The 21,507-nt window shown below is 40.2% G+C and overlaps 1 protein-coding gene across 18 annotated transcripts in view; it reads left to right on the top strand.

Annotated features, from left to right (window-relative positions):
* Afdn (afadin, adherens junction formation factor) overlaps window positions 1-21,507 on the top strand; it is a 142,327-nt gene that overhangs the window by 81,355 nt on the left and 39,465 nt on the right. For 11 of the 18 annotated variants that reach the window (XM_031353410.1, XM_031353399.1, XM_031353402.1 and 8 more), the window contains 10 exons: window positions 1,799-1,860; window positions 1,957-2,162; window positions 3,906-3,926; window positions 4,658-4,803; window positions 5,108-5,202; window positions 6,467-6,732; window positions 8,193-8,336; window positions 10,680-10,878; window positions 14,998-15,101; window positions 17,093-17,179. In XM_031353410.1, the coding sequence (XP_031209270.1) occupies window positions 1,799-1,860; window positions 1,957-2,162; window positions 3,906-3,926; window positions 4,658-4,803; window positions 5,108-5,202; window positions 6,467-6,732; window positions 8,193-8,336; window positions 10,680-10,878; window positions 14,998-15,101; window positions 17,093-17,179 (1,330 nt within the window). The remainder of the gene's footprint in view (window positions 1-1,798; window positions 1,861-1,956; window positions 2,163-3,905; window positions 3,927-4,657; window positions 4,804-5,107; window positions 5,203-6,466; window positions 6,733-8,192; window positions 8,337-10,679; window positions 10,879-14,997; window positions 15,102-17,092; window positions 17,180-21,507) is intronic. The other 7 variants (XM_031353414.1, XM_031353412.1, XM_031353417.1 and 4 more) reach the window with 1 other exon arrangement.

Genomic DNA, 21,507 nt, shown 5'->3' with positions numbered 1-21,507 from the left:
TGTGTTTGCCTTTTGCCATCTGTTGATCTCTGGTGTTAGATGTTCTTGCTGTCTCTGACTAGAGCTTGCTCCTCCTGTCGGTCTGTAAGCTGGTGTTAACACTTCTGGGAGATCAGCTCTCCTGTGGTAAATTCCAGGCGGAGATGGCTGTGGATCAGTTGTCTGTCCTGAGTCCTGGGGTCAGAGCACACTCTGGAAACAGGATCTTCAGTTTCGGGAAAGGTGCAGAGAGGGCTGTGGGTCTGTTTTCCCTCCTAGGTATGGTCTGAGGTAGAAAGGATTTTGACCAGGTTGCCCTTCGACTTGTGCCTCCCAGCTGGTCCCTCCTTAGAAAGTCACCAGAGAGAAAATGGCGGATCTCACCTGAGTCCCTGGGCTAAAGCACTCCCTGAACGCAGGCTCTCCGCTTGCAGGGAAGGGGCAGAGAGGGTTGCAGATCCACTGTTGCCACTTCTAGATGTACACAGAGGTTGAGAGGTTTCTGTCCCTGCCGCCCTGCGACTTGTGAGGCCTAACTTAATGTTTTTAATCTACTATGTTATTATAATTCACAATAAATTTTGCAGAAAGGGGAACACATGTTCCTAGGCTTATGCTGAGTGTGTGTGTGTATGTCAGTTTTCTAATTTTAAGAATTATTCCTAATTATCTCTGTAAAGTTGGACTAAAGTAAAAAGGATGTTGAAATATTAACAAAGGTTACTTGTCTTTTATTTAGTAGCAAACTACCTTAGAATAACTATGGTACTAATTACATCTCAAAAGGAAAGGGTATTTGAGGGGAATATTAGCCATTAATGTAAGGAGAGCTACAGTGGGGTTATAATTATGTAGTTTACATGTTTCTGCAAGGACTCAGTGGTATCTTTCAAAAGTTTTCTGACCACAAAATGAGGTATATTCAGCCTGTTGCATGTACTCAGGCATGTGGACAGGTTTACAGCTGAGGAGGAGTTACGCAGAACAGTCTTTCCTCACCACTGAGCTGTGAGCCATCTTCTGAAGACCTCTATCACAGAACTAGACATATCCTTAGCCTTCTAATTCAGTTGTTCCTGAGTCCCTAGAGATGTCTAAACAGTAGCACAGAACTTCGCTAGCTCTTAGAAATGTTTCCTACTTATTTAAATTTTTGATACTTCCTAATAGGCAAAGTGGTAAAAAGCATGTGGAATTTATGTGACCTTGAGGAAGACAAGCAGATAGAATGACCGTTTTTTTCTTTGTTGTTGTTGTTGTTGTTTTTTAAAGTATGTTTTGTTGTGAGCTTTGAAAAGGGAAATACTGTGTAATTTAAAACAAAACCCGAGGGGTTAGAGACATGCTTGCCAATTAAGAGCACCTGTCTTGCTTTCAGCAGCCCCTAGTTCAGTTCCTGGTATGTGTTTAACCTGTGTCTGTGGGGATGGGACGCTGCCTGCCTCTTAAGACATGCTTTCTTCCATTTGGAAGTGCTCAGTTTCCAGCTCACTGTGGTGTCTCCCAGCAGTGTCTTCACTGTTACCTGAGCTGGGTGGTTTAGATCCTTGTCTTTAACATGTCGCACTCATTAATAATCCAGACTTGTGTTATATCTGCATGATAGGTACTTCAAGGAATCAAGCTTCTGTCTGTCCTTCTGAGTGTTTGACTAGGTAGCTGAAGAGGCTGAGAGACTGTACTGCTGTGTCATACTTCGAAACTCCATGTGGATACAAACTAGCTTAAAGGTGCACACAGCAGTGAGGAGTGGTGGCATATTATCAGCTTTTGATCCCATCTTAAGGCAGGTTCAATGAAGTCAGTTTTTTTCTTTCAGGATTCAGGATACTGCTGGGCCTGAACTGATACTGCCTGCCAGCATTGAATTCAGGGAAAGCTGTAAGTGAGTTTAGATTCTATTATTACTGGATGAGTTCTTGTTCCATTTTCTCCAGGTGACTTTCATACTTTATGTTCATTTTTCTTTTTTTACAGCTGAAGATTCTTTCTTATCTGCCATTATAAACTATACCAATAGCTCTACAGTTCATTTTAAGTTGTCACCTACATATGTGTTATACATGGCATGCCGGTATGTATTGTCCAGCCAGCACAGGCCCGACATCAGTCCTACAGAGCGTACACATAAGGCCATTGCTGTTGTCAACAAGATGGTGAGCATGATGGAAGGGGTCATCCAGGTGAGTGGCAGCCCAGCAAGTGTTGGGAGGATGGTAGCCATCACATTAGTTTCTGTGACAATTCTGATCTGACTCTAAGTTTTGCCTGTACAGCCTGGGGGTGGGGTGTGAGTGTCTTTTTTTTAAATGCATAGATTTTAAAGTTGAAAGAAAATTAAAAAAACTTGTTTTAAAAAATTTCTTCTCTGAAAATTGTAGAGTAAACGAAGATAAATTGTACATGTTTTAACCCAACAATTGTGAAAAATACCCTGAAATTATAGTACATGTGAGAGAGTGCTTAGAGGGTGGTCAGTTTTCTTTGAATTTTCTTTAAATTATTGAAATGAAATTCAGACAGTGTACAGTCCTCTGCATTCTGGTGTGTGCAGCTCTACCCTGAGAGTGTTTCTCCAGTGCAGCAAGGATAGCCACCCTCCCTCCCCACAGGCCCCAATGTCCACTTTCTTAGAGTTTTTCGTGTGAGGCACTTGCTGTTTTGTAATGAGCCTGAGGGGTGGGGTGCGTGTGCATGTGTGTATTTTTGACAGTGTATCTGTAGGGTTGGTGGGCTGGAGGGCACACTTGTCACTAAGGTGGAGTTCTCTCAGCCTGGTAAGAATTCTCTGTTGGTGGTTTGGTTCCCTTAACCAACTCCTCAGTCTACAGTTGATAAACTTGGTGCAGCTGTTTTCTTTATTTGCAGGTAGTTTGAGGACGTAATTGTAAAGGTTATTCTAAGTAAATTTAAAGACTTTAAAAAGGTTTTTTTTTAACTCAGCTAAGAAACTAAAAGTGCAATGTTAAATACTTTAGTTAAATGGTTTGGTGATTTAAAAAATTTTTTTGGCAGTGTAATTTGAGGGTAACTGAGATGGTCTCTTAATACTTTGAGTTATTTTTAAAAGCTAGAAGTTTTCCACAAATATTTCTTTCACATTTGAGTGATTAGCATAGTAGGATTTTGATGGGCTTATTTAAGCTAAAGAATAAGTAAAAAGAAAGACCATTTTTATCTGGATACTTTGCTATTCTGGTATCATCATTTCATATATAAACAAATGTAAGTGTCCTTCTTAGTTGTCATCCAAAGTCACTGTCTGTCTCTTGCCATGAGTGAACTTGAAGCCTGTGTCATTCAGACTGTGGTACTTCTATCACCACACTGCCTTTGAGAATTTACCCACCCTATCTGCTAGTAGGAACTTTGACTACTGGCTGGAAAAGGCTTTTAAACTTCAGAGTAGATTCAGTGCAACACTGGATCACTCATTGGTGATGGGAAAGAATTACCACAGTAGATGATTTCGATTCTGCTGCCAAGAACAATATTCCCTTTAGTATAGGCATAGATGAATTCTTACGCACTTTAGAAATTGTCAGCTTTTATTTTGACTGTTTCTCTCAGTGTTTCCATTTTCATCCTCATAGTTAATTCAGGGGAGTGGACCCTTTCACTTTCATGTAGTAAGCTCACAGAATCTTTTAAAAGTGTTTGGAGGTCCTTCCTTTGCGTTATCTTTTAAAGAGATCAGTATGTTCATTTGTGTTTTATTATGGCATTGTCTTTATAAACTGTAAAACAGTTGTGCTGATGTTAAGAACATGAACCTAACCCTTTGTGTCAGATACTTTGGGAATAACTAAGTGTCGTGCTCATGTCGTACCTTCATGTTAGTGTTTTGATTTTTTTAAATTGTCATGATTGTTTACAAGTTTCTTTCTCTCGTTCTGCCTGATTTCCCCTCGTCTGTTTTTCTCCAGGAAGTAGACCAGGTTGATCAGGTAGGACATACTGCTGGGAACTGATCCTAGCTGTGTTGGCTTAGCTGAGTTTCTCATGCTGCTTCCATTACAAATATGAGCCTACAAAAACTGGACTGAGCAGTTCATAACCCTCATTCAGCAGCTGAAACATGCAACACTAAAATCCTTTTTGACTGCGCAACTTTTATCAGCATTTCATAATTTCTGCTTAATGCACTTCAGTGTGGATATGAAATGACAAAAGTTCTGTTTCTTCTCTATTATCTATCCTTGGTTCCTATTCTTTGGATCTCATCTAAGGTTGCCTGGCCTGCAAATGTGGTCGGGAGAGGACGTGATAGATCAGTACTTGATACTGAGTTGCATGGTGTCCAAGCCAGTGACTATAAGTATCAGGGTGGCTGTGGGTAACCATGGATACCTGTGTGTATGCTACGCAGATTACCAGATAATGCATAATCTACAATTTGGTTTGGTAATATGCAATATATCTATTCTTTACTGACTACAAATTCCATCTAATTAGAACAGTATGTCTGTGTATATGAATCTTCAGACACTGTATTGGTTATTTGCTTCCCATTGCTCTGTATGTACCTAAATTTCTTTGCAAGTATCTGGTATCTGTGGTAACTACCTGGTGGAGATGGGAAGGTACTGGTCTATCTTCAGCTTCTCAGGAGCATTCCTGTTTATTTGTAATTTTTCTGATGCCATGCATTGTTTATGGAAATTTTTTCTGTCCACAGAAACAGAAGAACATTGCAGGAGCACTTGCTTTCTGGATGGCAAATGCATCTGAGCTTCTCAACTTTATCAAGCAGGACCGAGACCTTAGTCGGATCACACTGGATGCCCAGGATGTTCTAGCACACTTGGTTCAGATGGCATTTAAGTAAGAAGCACGTTCTGGAAAGAATAAATTCATATGCTTCATGTTCTGTTTTTAAAGCCAATGTTAAAGATTTTACTTACCCTAATGGAAGATGCTTGATTGCCAAGAAGCACAGGAGACTGTGTTAACTTGAGAGCAGTGTGCTCTGGAACAACTGCAGTGTTGTGAGTGTTCCAGAGTACGATTTTTGTTATTTTTAATGGAAAATATTCTTAAAAGAATACAGATTGTCTCAAATGGTAAAAGATCTAACACTGTCTGTGCAACCTGCTCAGGTGATTAAAATTGTTTGTGTATTTTTCAGGTACTTGGTTCATTGCCTTCAGTCAGAACTTAATAACTACATGCCAGCCTTTCTGGATGATCCTGAGGAGAACAGTCTGCAAAGACCAAAAATAGGTTAGGGTCTTGTGTGCCGCCCCTAATATTTAACTTGGATTTATTTTTAAGTCTTTATTTTTATATTAAATGTATGTGTGTTCTGACTGCATTTATGTCTGTATACCATATATGAACCACAGAGGCCAGAAGAAGTTGTCAGATCGCCTGGGACTAGAATTAAAGACAGTTGTGAACTACAATGTGGGTGCTGGGAATTGAACTTGGGCCCTCTGAAAGAGCAACCAGTGTTCTTAAACACTGAGCCATCTCTCCAGTTCATAGTTTTATTAGTCTTTTGGTGCTTCTGACCTCTATCTGGGTTATAGGCCTAGCAAGCTTCTACTGCACCACTTTCCTAAGGGCCTGTATTTTAATTTTTTATATATATTTGAGCTTTGACTACTTGTACGTGTGTGTCTAGTAGTGGGATTTCTTGGAACTAGAATTATACATAGGTGGCTCTTATGCCATGAAGGGTGCTAGGAACTGAACCTGGGTCTGCAAGTGCAGCAGTTTCCAAGCCAACTCTCCAGACCTAAGTTTATCTTAATGTGCAGTATATTTTAAGGAATGTCTTTCTGTTTTTTTTTTTTTTTAAGATTTATTATTATACATAAGTACACTGTAGCTGTCTTCAGACACTCCAGAAGAGGGCATCAGATCTCATTACAGGTGGTTGTGAGCCACCATGTGGTTGCTGGGATTTGAACTCAGGACCTTTGGAAGAGCAGTCAGTGCTCTTAACCCACTGAGCCATCTCACCAGCCCGTCTTTCTGTTTTTTAAAAATTTATTTTTATTTGTGTTATGTGTTTGTGTGAGAATATGCTGTGGGTTCCCAAGGAGGCCAGAAGAGGGCATCAGAGTCCATAGAGTTGGAGTATAAGCAGCTGGGAAACAAACGTGAGTCTTGTGGAAGAATAGTGCTGCTGCGCTGTAGCAAGTGCTCTTAGCTATGAAACTGTCCTTCCAGCCCCAGAGTTGTTTCTTAAATGAGTGCCTTATTGTAACTTTGAGATGATTTCCAAGGAGCTGTCTGTCAGGCTTATGAATAATTTTCACTTTTGCTTTGCTTCTTTAAAAGTCTTTTAGGTAAATTTATCTGAATAGTGGTTAGAAACTGTGTTTAAGACCACACCCCTGATTTCTATTTGAATTTGATATTTGTAACTAGTTTGACATATTTGTTAATTGCTATAACTACCTTTGTCTAAAGTTGGTATGGCTGAGAAGGTTCTGCAGTGATATGTGGCCCCTAACATTTTGTTCCATGTCCTGAACAGATGATGTGCTGCATACACTTACGGGAGCCATGTCCTTGTTGCGGCGCTGCAGAGTCAATGCTGCCTTGACCATCCAACTGTTCTCTCAGCTTTTCCACTTCATCAATATGTGGTTGTTCAACAGACTGGTTACTGACCCAGATTCAGGCCTGTGTTCCCACTACTGGGGCGCAATTATCCGCCAGCAGCTGGGGCATATTGAAGCTTGGGCAGAGAAGCAGGGCCTAGAACTGGCAGCTGACTGTCACTTGAGCAGGATCGTGCAGGTGTGGACAGTGGTTGTACTCTATTCTCCTTGCTTCTCCCTCTTCCCTGCCAGTACATTTTGTGGTGAATTTAGATTCCTATGATGAATGAGACTTGGGGTGATAGAGCCTCAGTGTTTTTTTTCATTTGCATTCAGTCAGACAACGCTGTGGTAGTAGCCTCTGGGCTGCTATAACAAGCCAACTAAAACTAAATGTCTCAGCAGACGTTTATCATCTCCCTCTTCTAGGAAACAGAGGTTGAAATCAAGGTGCTGGCCTCTGAGGGATTTGAATATAAATTGATTCTTCCAGCCCCTCATGCTTTATACCCAACTTAGGCATTCTTTGGCTAGTCTTTGCCACAGACTTCATGTGGCGTTCTTGGGTGCATGTCTGTCCAAGTGCCTGGTTTGTACAGAGGTGTCAGTAAATCTGGCCTCCTTTTAACTAATTGTATGCACAAGGCCCCTCTTCTGTAGTACTCCAACCTCCAGCATCAGAATCTCAAGGACATGGTTCATTCTGTAACAAGGTGTGTAAACAGTAAGACAGAAATGTCATTGACGTGTTCTTTTTTATGAGACCAGCAAAATAGGTTTTAGTGAAGGATAAATGATGATTTTAAAATGGGGCAGTTGTTAACTCTTTAGATGCTAATCATAGCCTACTATTTTAACAGCTCTCAGGGAAAGCTTTAGATACCAAAGTCTAGGAACTGGTATTAATAATGAAGGACATGAAACTTATAGCAATTTAAAACATTTATTCTAAATGTATTTATCAACTTTTGTTTTTATGCCTTTCATCTCCTTTAAATATATTTAGTAACTCAAGAAGCTGATTATCTCTCAACTTTTATCAAAATTCATATTAGCAAAACTATTAGATTCCTATAAATATTCATCTAGATTGCTGTATAAATATTCAAACTTTCAAAGGGACTGTTTAAAAGACTGTATAAACATTGGTAATTGAATCGAATTATATTAAAAACATAAAAACTAAAGTAAAACTCAACAGTCTGTTTAAAAGCTACAAAACGCCGGGCGGTGGTGGCGCACGCCTTTAATCCCAGCACTTGGGAGGCAGAGGCAGGTGGATTTCTGAGTTCGAGGCCAGCCTGGTCTACAGAGTGAGTTCCAGGACAGCCAGGGCTATACAGAGAAACCCTGTCTCAAAAAACCAAGGAAAAAAAAAAAAAAAAAAGCTACAAAAGTATGCTTGTAGTTTACTATATGTAGCTAAATCTTAATGCTTCTTTAAAAGCATCTTGCATTTCAAAACCAAATTAACAAGTTACTGCCTTTACAATGGTTACAAATGGATAGTTTTGTTTTTTGATCCTGGAGAATTGAACTTCTGGCTTCACACTCAGTGTGAGGTCTTTTATAAGCTACACTCTTGGCTTTACAAAGAATATCTTTGAAAGAAAAAATACTTGCAATATCTTACTGCATGATATTTATTCTTTTAAATAGGCTACTACATTGCTTACGATGGATAAGTATGTACCTGATGACATTCCAAATATAAACAGCACATGCTTTAAGTTAAATTCTCTGCAGCTTCAAGCCTTGTTACAAAATTACCACTGTGCACCTGATGAGCCTTTTATTCCTACGGTATGTGAGTATATATTGTACCACAAAGTGTGGGTGTGTCTGCACAGGAGAATTGGGTTGAGGGTGGGAAGAAAAGGAAAGCATTCTCACTAATGTGTTAGTTTTAGCTTACCTGAAACTATCTCATGAGGTCATTTTACTCTGAACTTTAGTTGTTCAGTGCAAAGACTAGAGACTATATACACATTTTAAGTAAGAAATGATTTGATTCAGGGCATTGTTTCTTGGCAAGTCTTTGGAAGGACTAGAGTAACGTAGGTTGAGTTGAAGTTCATACCACCATGCCTGAGTACCAGAAAGCCAGAGTTGCTGCTGAAGCTACAAGGATACTTTTTTATATGCAATATGTACACTCCTGCCATCAGGAACAGCATGAGTCTTCACTAGATAGCAGCTTTCTTGATTTCATACATCAGTGTCTGATTGGTAACAACCAAAGTCTCATCCAGAAGAAAGTCTGGAACTGTGGGAATTCTGATCTCCCTCTACAAGAAGGACTTCAGGGTGAGAAACCCATCCTCTGTGTGTGTGTGTGTGTGTGTGTGTGTGTGTGTGTGTGTGTGTGTGAGAGTGTACAGATGGAGAGAGAGCTGTGCTACAGATGCTACCATCTTAAGTCAATACCTGGAGATACTTTGAAAGAGGAAAGATTTGGACTCAGGATTTTTGAGTTTCAGTCCATGATCAACTGGTTTCATGATTGTGGGTTGTAGTAAGGCAGAGAACACCATTGCAAAGAAGATGCTGTGGAGGAGAACCACTTCCTTCCTGCAGCCTGGGAACAGAATTTGCCCCAGTATGTCCTTTGCTCATGACATAGTGTTGCCATCTTAAAATTAGAACAACTGACAACTCATACAAGAACTTCAGGACACAGGTTGTGCTCACTGCCATTCTGTAGTGGGATAGGGAGGACTCAAAAGACTTCTTTTCCTGAAGAATGTAGCATTCAAGCTAACAGATAGCATGGAGGTTGGGAAGCTCTTCTCTGCTGGGATAGCTGCCTCTAAGTTGCCCATGTTCCTCTAAGTAATCCCTTTTAATTGTTTACCATGCCAGACTTGGGTGGAATCATTTCTTTGACCCGTTCTTACCCTCTCTATACAGAGATAGTATATATAGACTCCTGGGGAAAAAATTCAAAGACAGAAAGGGACCATGGCAAGATAAAGGTAAACTCCCCCCACCATGGTCTTTTTCTAATTAGACCCAATTTTCCCTAGTTCTACTACCTCACAATAACTTATTCAAGTATGAATTCCCCAACTATTAATCCATTGATGAAGACAAGAGCCCTTTGGATCTAATCACTGCTTCAAAGCCTCACCCCTGAGCACAGGATAGCAAGCCCTTCTTTCAGAGCATGCACCTTTAGGAGGATGAAGCAGCTCCACCCATAACATCTACCATCCGAGCCAGCTGTGTGGAGAAGATTATGCTAGTTGGTAGACAAATGAAGCTCATACTGAGTTTCAATAAAAAGCAGGTACAGAATAGCCAAACACTGGAAATCACCCCAGCAGCAGTGTACTACACCAGAAAGGCATGTTACAGTGATGGGAAGGAATTGTGGTTGCAATGATAATGTGAGTGTTATGATACACTTGTTGCAGAAGAAATCATATGCAAAGTATATACAGTGGCTTCTAGCGGTTATTTCAGCAGTAGACAAAACTCCCTGTGACATTATAAATAAACCTAGACTTTTGTTCCCTATGTGGGAAAGGAAAATGGTGGTAGAGCCCAGGATTGTCTCCATGGGGCTGCTCTGCTCCCCAGATAGAAGTTGTGGGGAAGTGCACTGAGATCTTCATGTTAATAAGCCTCAGAATGAAGAGCTTTGCGTGCTTGCTTGCTTTCTTGCCACCCCCATCTTCCCCCCCAACCCCCCGCACTCCCAGATGTGTATGTGTGTTAGTAACCTAACTTGTAATGTAAATCATCCACAAGAAACGCCCTCCCCCAATTAAGCAGTTCTTTTACTGATAGACTTCCAAGCTAGATATTTTACCTGTATTTTTCCTTGTTTTTGTTATTTTCTCATTCATTTTGTGAGGTTTTCCCTGTGGTATTTTATGTACTATAAAAATAATTATTCACAACTTCATAACAATGTGTTAAAGAGTTGTACCAATCAACTGCTTTGGAAAAAAGAACATCAGGTGTGAAAACAGTGTTTTAAAGCCTTCTGTTCTGTCTTTAAGTGGTGTGTGTCTGGCATGCAGGCACTTTGTGAAGCCAGCTCTAATTATCCTGTTGCTCCCCTGAGGTCACATCTGTGAGATGGCAAGGTGCTTCACATCTGTGAGCATCTCCTGACGAGTCCACATTTGTTCTCTGCAGGATCTCATAGAAAATGTTGTGGCTGTTGCTGAGAACACAGCTGATGAGCTCGCCCGCAGTGATGGCAGAGATGTGCAGTTGGAGGAGGACCCTGACCTACAACTGCCTTTTCTTCTGCCAGAAGATGGCTATTCCTGTGATGTTGTCAGAAACATTCCAAATGGTTTACAAGAATTTTTAGACCCTCTGTGCCAGAGAGGTAAATACTACTTATCACACCTCAGTTGGAGCTCCAGCTGGGTTGAAGTGGGCTTTGCACTGGCTCTCTGACAGCAGGCCTATGGAATTGTGCCAGGTCTCCTGAGGAAGCTGTGTTCCTATGACTCAAGAAGAGTTTCACTGAGATGAAAGATCTTGCATGTCCAGGCACAACCCCATGTGGGTGTGTTGTCTCCCTTGACTGAACGCCTGCTCTCTTCCCACATGGTGCCACATCTTTCTCCTAGTGTGGAAAGCAGCACAAGATTCCCGGGTTCTGAGGGATCCAGCCCACTGCCAGCCAGCTAGACTGTCGTGGGCAGGTCAACCCTTACCTTAGTTCCTTCCTTATAAATCAGTCCAAGAGCTCAGAGAATTGGACAGGTTGCCTTTAGTGGGAGGGCTCTGTGTAGATTCTTAGGCCACCACGTCATGCAAACTTATATCAGTCTCTAGCTTTCTCCTATTACCTTTGATAGACTGTTTTGCTGGTGTATATCAATTTAAAAAAAAAAAAAACACTTTTCTTTAAAGCATGGCTTTGAAACAAACCAAATTTTAATTGTACTTTGCTACTTTTTTTTTTTTTTATGATGTGGAGAATAACATATGAGTAGGAAAATAGACCCAAAGTACAGGGGCTCAATTAAATAACAAATAGTAAGCTCAGTAAAGGTCCTATGGCCATAGACAAATACAGTGAGTGTGATTGTTTTACTTGACTATTCACTCACTACAGTAAATATGTTTTATATCTTCAAAAGTATAGTAAAAAAAAGATCATTGCATTGAAAGGCTGTTGTGTTGCTGGCAAGCAGTTTTGTGTCTTTCTAGCAGGTCTACTGTTTTCAGAGACACCAAGTCCAAGGTCAGGGAAGCAGAGGTAAGGTCATTTAAGAAAACTGTGAAGTTTGAAGGAGCATGGATAGGTTTAGACCTGAGAGGGTCTTACCTCATACATGGTATAGGGAAACGTGTGGCCAGATGGTGAGGCTATTACCAGGCTTAAAAAGTCTTGAATGTTCTAGGTATCCCTCTCTAAAGGAAGAACTCAAGCCCATAGAAGGCCCCTAGTCACAGCATGGGGAACACAGTAAAGCTATTTGACTGCTTGCTATGGAGTTGCTTAAAGTTGTCTTTTCATATGGGTGTCTCAGGAGATCAGGTTGAAACCATGGGCACAATCCCTCTATTGTATCCTCACTCTGGTGCCACAGTGCTGGGCTACTGGAGCTTAGGTTTGGCTGGGCTTCCTCACTCCTGCCTTTACTCACTGAGGCATGTTTGGTGCTGAGTGCTCAAAAAGGCTTTAATTAATATCTTATAAATAAATAAGCTATGAGACTATAGTCTGCTATGACTTTGGAAGTGGACATGATTTATAGTGTGCCAGTTTTGTCATGTGTGCCATAGGTGTTTGCCAGCATGGAAAGAGTGAGTGCTTAACCTGATGAAGAGCTTCCTTCATACTTTGCTCTAGGCTCTCTTGGATAAGTAGTCTTAGGCCATGTGATATTTGATTCTGGTCTTGGCATCCATACATTGTTTCATACATGTTGGATGTTTATAGTTCATGCAGTCTAGCACACAGATGCCTTTAAGGGTATAAAGTAGGCTGAGTATTATGACATCAGTGTTTGTTAATTCTTCACACTCTTTCTTTGTAAGCTGATTAAAGGACTACTGTATACTGTCAATCCCCTTCCACCCCCAGTACAAAGCAGTTCTGGGAAAGACTATAAAACCAGCCCAGACTAATGCCTGGGTTGTGATGAGTACCTCAAGCTATGACAGATCAGTTCCCATCAGCAGTATAGTGCAGAGCTTGTCATGGAAACCTGACATTTGAAAACATAAATCGTTGTTTACAATTGTTGAAATTCAGATTTTTAATAGAATTATAATTCTTTAAAACATGAAGAAAAGCAAATTCTGATTAACATCAATGAAACTGGATTGAAACATTTTTAAAAGTAAAATTACATGGTTTTTGCTTTAACTGATGTTCCTCTCCCACAAATATATGTCTGATAACAGCAGTCCACATTATATTACATTGGTAAAGCGCTAGACAAGGGAAGCCTCCCTATAGTGTCTGTACTCAGACATCAGTCATGTCCACAGGAGTGCGATCTGGAGCCACACTGGCTATTCAGGACAAGAAGACCACAGCAGTCCTGCAGCACAATCACAATTCCAGAAAGCTTGTGTAATACGGTTTTGTCAAAAAAGAATCCTGAGGAATATAAACTAAACCTTGACTAAGTGAAGGTGACATGGCCTTGAATATGAGTCTTAGTTCTTTAAGTATATCCTCAAGAAGGTGTCATAAATACTTTGGTGGGAGTATCAGAGATCCAGATAAAGGCCTTGCACATTCTAGATAAAATGCTCTACACTTAGCTATAACAGAAAACTAAGGCAGGAGGATCATAAGTTTGCAGCCAGTCTAGGCTACAAAGTAAATTTAAAGTCTGTCTCAGAAAACAACAAAGCAGAACTCTCTTTTTTTAAATCCCCTTTCCCAGTTTCCCCTCTGGAAACACCCTATTCCATCCCCACTCCCTCTCCTTGCTTTTATGAGGGTCCTCCTCCACCTACCTACTTCCACTTTCGCACCCCTGGCATTCCCTTACACTAGGGCCTCTCTTTCCATTGATGCCTGACAAAGCCATCTGCTACATATGCGGCTGGAGCCATGGGTCCCTCCATGTATACTCTAGTTGGTGGTTTAGGCCCAAGGAGCTCTGGGGGTCTGGTTGGTTGATATTGTTGTTCTTCCTATGGGATTGCAAACCCCTTCAGTTCTTTCTCTAACTCCTCCATTGAGGACCCCGTGCTCAGTCCAATGGTTGGCTGTAAGCATCTGCCTCTGTATATGTAAGGCTCTGGCAGAGCCTCTCAGGAGACAGCTATATCAGGCTCCTGTCAGCAAGCTCTTCTTGGCAACTGCAATAGTGTCCACATTTGGTGACTGTATATGGGTTGAATCCCCAGGTGGGACAGTCTCTGGATGGCCTTTCCTTCAGTCTCTGCTTCACACTTTATCTCCATATTTCCTCCCATGAGTATTTTGTTCCATCTTCTAAGAAGGACTGAAACATCCACACTTTGGTCTTCCTTCTTGAGCTTCATGTGGTCTGTGAATTGTGTCTTGGGTATTCCGAACCTCTGGGCTAATACCCACTTATCAGTGAATGCATACCACGTGTGTTCTTTTGTGACTGGGTTACCTCACTCAGGATGATATCTTCTAGTTCCATCCATTTGCCTAAGAATTTCATGAAGTCATTGTTTTTAATGGCTGAGCAGTACTCCATTGTGTAGATGTACCACATTTTCTGTATTTGTTCCTCTGTTGAGGGACATCTGGGTTTTTTCCAGCTTCTGGCTATTACAAATAAGGCTGTGATGAACATTTATTTGTTAGTAATTTTAACACATATGAAGTTAGAAAAAATTGGACAACACTCCCAACCCCAGGATGTACATTTTAAATGTTCTGTAGTGTGAGAATTTAATACAGCATGGTGTAGTAAATCAATAGCCTATGTCTGTGTCATTCTCTGGTTCTCTCTGCCTGCCTTGCTAAACGAATAGGTGTTTTCTTCGTGGTTTTCCTTTAGGGTGGAATGTATAGTTCTATAAGAATGTAGTTACAGAGTAGCTCACTAATTTTCATAGTAAAAGAAAAATAGTTCTTTGTTGTTTACAGGAGAGGAAACCCAACAACTTTTTGTTATTGTTGCTTAAATCCTGATGGATCAAAACAGGTACATGGTTTTAAACAGTTTTCAGAGGGAATAAAAGTATAGAATGTGAAAATAACAATGTTATTTTTTTAATTTATTAATTTATTTATTATAATTAATTAATTTATTAATACTAAGGTATTAAACCTTTAGATAAATGTGGTGTCATATCCCTGTAAATCCCAGCAGTTGAGGAGCTGAGGCAGAAGCAAGGTTCCAGACAATCTTTAGGTTCATAATGAGACCTTACCACAAAATACCCACCCTGGTTCTCAATATAAATCAATACTCTGTCTTGTTCTCCTTGTTGACAATTGTATGGGATTAGGTATGCCAGACCCATTTTCTAATTACTATTTTCTTCTTAGGATTTTGTAGGTTGGTTCCTCACACACGTTCACCAGGTACCTGGACAATATATTTTGAAGGAGCAGATTATGAAAGTCATCTTATGCGTGAGAACACAGAACTGGCAAGTATTTGAGGTTTGGATGGATTAGAGTATCAGATATGTTTCTAATGAGATGGAGATGCGATATAATTAATCCTCTGCTTACCCTGAATGTTGCAGTGGACATTTAAAATTATTTTCTTCTACCAGATTAATTCAAACATTTTAAATACAGTTGTGTTGTAATAAATGGTTCTTTAGAAGTAAAGAGTATTTATGCTCACAGTTATGGCAGCCTACAAACACACACACACACACATACACACATGCTTGAAACATATAGTATAGTAACTTTGAAAGATAATATTAGAAAACTATTTTTCAGTTGTAAAAATAATCTCTTTTCTACTCATTTCTGCCTTATCTTAAATGTGTGTCATAACTCACTATTTTGAGATAGTAAGGAGTTTCATCTATCTTAAGAAAAATTATACTTTGTTTCAAATACAGAGTTTCAAAATGGATACCTTTTTAAAAAATATCTTTATTTATTTATTTATTTATTTATTTATTATAAGTACACTTTAGATGTCTTCCGACGCTCCAGAAGAGGGCGTCAGATCTCATTACTGGTGGTTGTGAGCCACCATGTGGTTGCTGGGATTTGAATTTGGGACCTTTGGGAGAGCAATCAGTGGTGTTCTTACCCGCTGAGCCATCTTACCAGCCCTGGATACTTTTTTATATATTAAATTCAGAGTAGCAATTGTGGCTTCATGCATACTTTAGATTTGAACACGCATCAGAGCTGTCTCCTAAAATTGAATTGATAGTTGTTGTTATAACCAAATATATGGCTCACAACTAACAGTGACCATTCCTTTTTTTTTTTTTTTTACTTCGAATGCTTATTTTTGGTCAAATTCAAAGTAACAACAGCAGCTAACAACCAGATCTTAACAAGAAGACAAGCACTTCTTGGACTCATTGGTTGCTCATCTTTTAGATTTATTCTCAGAGTCCTCAGGAGATAGATTTAAAGTGTTGGTTTATGTAACCAACAGTCTTGCTGTCACATGACTGTGTTTTCTCCTGGTCCTTCAACGGATATACCTTAACTTACCGTTGTTTAAACTCCACCTTTTATAACATGTATCTTAAGAGTTAAGTTGTCATCGGCATGTACTCAGTGTTCATTTTGCTTTTTAACTGTGTTCACATTTTGGTTTGAAGTTTGGCATGAGTATAACATGTGACTTAAATAATGTTTTCCTTTCAAAAGAAAAAACACCACCAACAAGCTTTCTTTGACTGTGTCTAAGTTTTGATTGCTCTGTGGCTACACTGTGCTCAGTCTCTTTGTACTGAGTGCCCAGCTCGGTACATTTCTTGGCAGAGTGCTGGGAATACTTGTAATGCATCCTATAGTTCCTTTATGGTCATCATTTTAAATAAAATGACTCTCAGTTTCCCAAGAGACAAAGATATTAGTTCATCTCTGTTACAGCCATTTTCTGCTATCTTCCCAGACAGTGAACAATTCTAAACTTTTTTTCAGTGGAGAACAAAACAAAAGCTTAACAGTTTGTTTTAAAAGATCATAAAGATAAAAATTGGCATTTTGTTTTTATGGTTGTGCTTTCTAACCTGCTGGTAAGAGAAATTTAATTTTGTTTCATATATTAAATACTTAGCATTTAAATGTCATTTGTAACTAAGACTCACCTTTTAGACTATAGTCAAACGATTCAGTATTTTGTTTTCCAAATGAAAAGTACCTGCAGAGCTAGAGAGATGGCTCAGCAGTTAAGAGCACTGACTGCTCTTCCAGAAGTCCTGAGTTTAATTCTCAGCAACCACATGGTTCACAAGCATGTGTAATGGGATCTGATGCCCTCAGCTACAGAATACTTATATACATAAAATAAATAAATCTTTTAAAAAAGAGAAGTACCCGAGACACTGGACTCTTTATACTCTTCCTCATTCTCTGTTATAACAAAGAGCTTTCTTTCCAACCATGTGAAAGCAGTTCACGTTAGTCATAAAGTAAGCCTCTTTTCTCATCTTAGGCCCAGCCTCTGAGGAAGGAGCCTGAGATAATCACTGTGACTCTGAAGAAGCAGAATGGAATGGGCCTCAGCATTGTTGCAGCAAAGGTAGGACTGAAGGAGCCCAGGAGCATCTTTTCGCATCTGTGACTATTGAAGGATGATCTCTTTGTGTGAGAGTGAGGCTAAAGTAAATGGTACCTTGAGATGGAATAATAGTTTCAGAGGAAGTAGTGTAAAGGCATGGTCAAGACTTGGTAGTCATGGTGGGAAAAGCAAATATGGGCACAAGAGAAACAAATTGCATCTGTCAGTTTATACTAGCAATTTAACAGCTCTTTTCAACTCTGTGTGTGACAGTCATGAGGACCTAATAACAAAACCATTCTAATCTCCAGACATTTTCTACTAGAGGATGGATTGGAGCTTGAATACAGCTGTGTATCCATCCAAGGCATTGACAGCTCCCTCATCTTCCCTGTTCTCTTGGCATATGAGTCCCTTCACCTATTAGTCTGCTAAAGGAATATTTTCTTTCTTTCAGTTAAAAGAAATTAGTAGTATGACTAGAAGTTATTTATAACAAAAGCTTCCACAGTCATAGTCATATCCTTTCAGTAGAACAAATGTGTTTGTGTGTGGTTCTCAGCATTCCCCTCTGCAGTACTGTTTCCTTGTGTCTTCACCCCACTCTGACTGGTTCTCTTCCTCAAATATTCTCCACTGTACTTTTATACCACATATGTTATTATCTTATCTTTTCCAAATATTAGTTTTAGCTAATATTTAATAAGATACTTTGTTGAGCTGTAGTAGTATTTTGCCTAAAATAATACTTGTCAGTTGAAGTTGTTACCTTTGTCTTATTCCCAGAGAATATTTGAAAAGCTTGCAAACACCATATGGCATTATGAAAAAAAGAGCATCCCAAATGTCATGATGCAGTATATTTTGAGAAGTACTTTAAATTGACGCTTGTCATTTTGATACATCAGAATAGTGTTATGATAAATATCAATTGGAAGTTGATATTTGAAGCCTCATCTTGTGTTGTTTTAAAGGCTACATTAAGTCCCCTACTCTTGCCCAGGGTTTTACATATGGTATACATTCTGTGAGGTGTAGGGGCAGACTGTAAGGCCAGCATTGCTCCATTCAGGAGGGTGAGCAGCTTACCAAAGTCATGGCTCTTGGCTAGGAGTGGATTATAAGCACGTGTTTGTCATTACTTCTTCTTGGATCTTTGTCCTTCTTGCTTATTTTCAAAAAGAGACATGTTGGTATATGCTTGTAATCCCAGCTTTTAGCAGGCAGGATCAGGAAGATGGAGAGTCTAGCCTAGCCTAGCCTAGCCTGCAATATATAGCACAAGCCTGTCTCAAAACAACAAGACAGAGCAAACAAACCTAAAACACATAGTTGATGTCCTGCCTTCCAGCTTTTTACTAGCAACTTACCTATCCTGAGCTTGTCCTTGAGCCAAGGCAGATCCTTGTGTGATTTCTAGTCCTTCTCAGCACTGGAGTTTGATCATTAGGAGTTGGCTTGCATTGTCATTGATAAACAACCAATATATTTCTCCTAGACAAGTCTGTTTAGGACTAAACTGGATGAACCTGTGGTAGGGAAAGTTTCTTGTCTCTTAAGCTCAAGTCTGTGGAATCACCTGTGATGGGCAGAGCAAATATCCTGAGCCTCTCATCCCACTTTATAGTTCAAAAATTCCTGCTCACCTTATGTGACCCAGATCACATAGTACACTTCTAGACTGTTATCATATGCTTGACCCAAGCTCAGAACATTTGGAAACATGAAAGGAACATGTCAGCCATGGGACATTTTCCTTTTTAGTTACAGCTGAACTACTGTCCATTTTTAGGGGGAACTAGAAGTTCAAGGGTGGTCTGCCACACTCATGTCAGAGAAGACTCAACTCCTGAGGTGGGGTATGCTTAGTGGTGAAATATCCACTCAGCACTTGGCAAGCTCTGCGCTGGCACATGTATACTGCAAAAGAGAACAAAACAGAGAAGCTTTAGGTTCTGTCTTTCCTGTTGTAGACATGTTCTTTTCACCTGATACTGGTCTGCTAGAGAGTGACTGTTATTTCCAGTTGAAAAAGTCTTACAGTGCAATATGATTTGCTTTCTCTGGACTCTAGTTTGACTTAGGTTTGATCTCCTGGAGTGGTGTCTTGATGCAAAGGACCTTGCATTTTGTCATACTAGGCTCAGGCTCCATCTTGCATCCTTGTCCACTCTTGGATCCTCTGCCAGGTATCATGTGGGCATCAAGCCAAGCTCAGAGTCATAGTCCAGCCCCTGTTCCCTTAAACTTGGTTTACGAGAACAGGCTTCTTAGTTCAGCTATGTGATTCAACCTTGTGAAGATGCATCTTATTAAAACTGTACTTTTTATTATAAGTGAGAGAGGGCTTTGACTTAAGGTATAGTAAGGTAATTGTTATGCTGTGTGGGGTGGGGATTGTAGGCTTTGATGATAAACCTTTATTGTCACCATGACTGGATTTAGAATTACCAGGAGACACCAAGACCCTTTTGTGTTGTCTGAGGATGTTTGCAGAGATTTAACTGAGAAGGGACAGAGATTTAACTGAGAAGGGATGAAACCACCTCTGTGGCTGCATTGTCTCATTGACTGGCTTCCTAGACTTGAATGAGAAAGGAAAGGGAAGGAGCCAGCTGAGCACCAGCACTTGTCTCCCTTTGCTTCCTAACTGTGGGTTCAGTGTGACCAGGCACCTCATGTCCTCGCTGCCACAGCCCTTCAACCATGATGATGGACTTAATCCCCTCAAACCAGGAGATAAAAACAAAAACCTATCTTTTAAGTTGCTTTTATCAGGTTTTTTAGTTTATTTTTATTGTTGTTGTTTTGGTTTTTTTTGGCTTTTCTTTTTATAGCACGAGAAAAGTAACTAATTCCCAGGGTTTCTGTACTCATTTTCCAGTGACAGATCCTAGTAACTGGGGTGGCAGAAGGCAATCAATAGCAGAAATGTACCAAACCATTGTGAGGGGACTTGTGTTATTTCCTGCCTTGGTGAGGGGTAGGTAGTTTCTTGGGCATGGTCAGTGATGGTAGATACTTACTGGATGACAATGTTCAGATGGGATGAGTTGAGTGTACTAGGACAAAGAGGAGAAACAGAGAATCCTGGTTCTGACTTGAGCCACTGGGTCCTGAAGGCAGGACTGTCAGGACAAGAACAGGCAGGAGTTGGTGGAGGGGAATTGTGAGTTCAGGATTGAACATGTCACACTTGAAATTTTGGGAGCCTGTTAAGATAAACTAATGTGTTTTCTATCAGAGGATTGGCGAATGGAGCTCAAAAAGTTAGAGCCAGAGATAAAATTTAGGAATTGGTATATGGGCACTCTGAATGAAATAACTAAAAATGTTTGTCAGCTGGATAGTGTGCCGTTTTTAATATATGAATAATAGTATCCTAACATCTGTTTTCTGAATGACACAGATGAATAGCGGTTCACTGTGCCTATTTCATTCTGTAGGTGTCATGTTTATAGTTATAGGAAGGAAGGCTCAGCAAAAGAAAACACAGGGTCACCTTGGGTGTACAGCTACTGAACAGCACAGCACAGGTGGGAGTGTTCAGGTCTCTATACATAGAAGTGATGGAATCAGTTTACAGTAAAGAGTCCAGAGTACATTTTGAATGTTAAGCCCTCTGGTACGTGTTGGGATGGTCAGCCCACCTCTGCCTGACCGCTCTGCAGGACTATGGTCTTGTCTCTGTGCCTTTAAGACTAGTGATGATTATGTTCCCTCATGATTGAGTAAGAAGCCATGGAAAACATGGGCAGTAGCTGCTTATTCCATATAGCTCTTACTTCCACCCAGCCCACTTTGTTTTCCTGTCACCCCAAACACCCTTTTGTTGTTTGCTGCAAGTCTGAGTGTTTAACTCGGGCCTCTTCCCTTTTTTAATTGCTGCATGTCTCCATTGCTGTAACCCAGAACCATGTTTTGATATTAAGTTCTTCTCCTTGCCCTCCACATGGTGGTTAAACATTATGAAATCCAGATGATTTGGAAGCGATGTGGGTTTGCAGTTTACTTTTTGAGACATTGCTTTTGGAGAGTTCAGCATGCTACTTCTTACTTGTCTGTGGGACAGCACTACGCTTCCTGTTTAATATGGATTTTTAAAATACAAACAATTCCTGTTCATTTTTATAACCCTTTAAAGTTTAATAAAGAACAGAGGGAATGAAAATCAGAGTGGCTGTGTTGCATAAGAATCTGAGCATTACGTTGGTTCCAGTTCCTGTTGATAAATGCCATACAGTGTCACAGCACCCAGTCAGTTTTGTGACCAGCCATTCCCGAAAAGCCAGCTGAGCTGCTTGCTGTGGAAACTGAGAGAAGTAGACGACCAGTCTCCAGCTCAAGGC

This window comes from Mastomys coucha, unplaced genomic scaffold, assembly GCF_008632895.1.
Source record: "Mastomys coucha isolate ucsf_1 unplaced genomic scaffold, UCSF_Mcou_1 pScaffold5, whole genome shotgun sequence".
NCBI classification, from domain to species: Eukaryota; Metazoa; Chordata; class Mammalia; order Rodentia; family Muridae; genus Mastomys; species Mastomys coucha.
The sequence above is the reverse complement of the archived record's forward strand: the minus strand, read 5'-3'. Positions and strand labels throughout refer to the sequence as shown.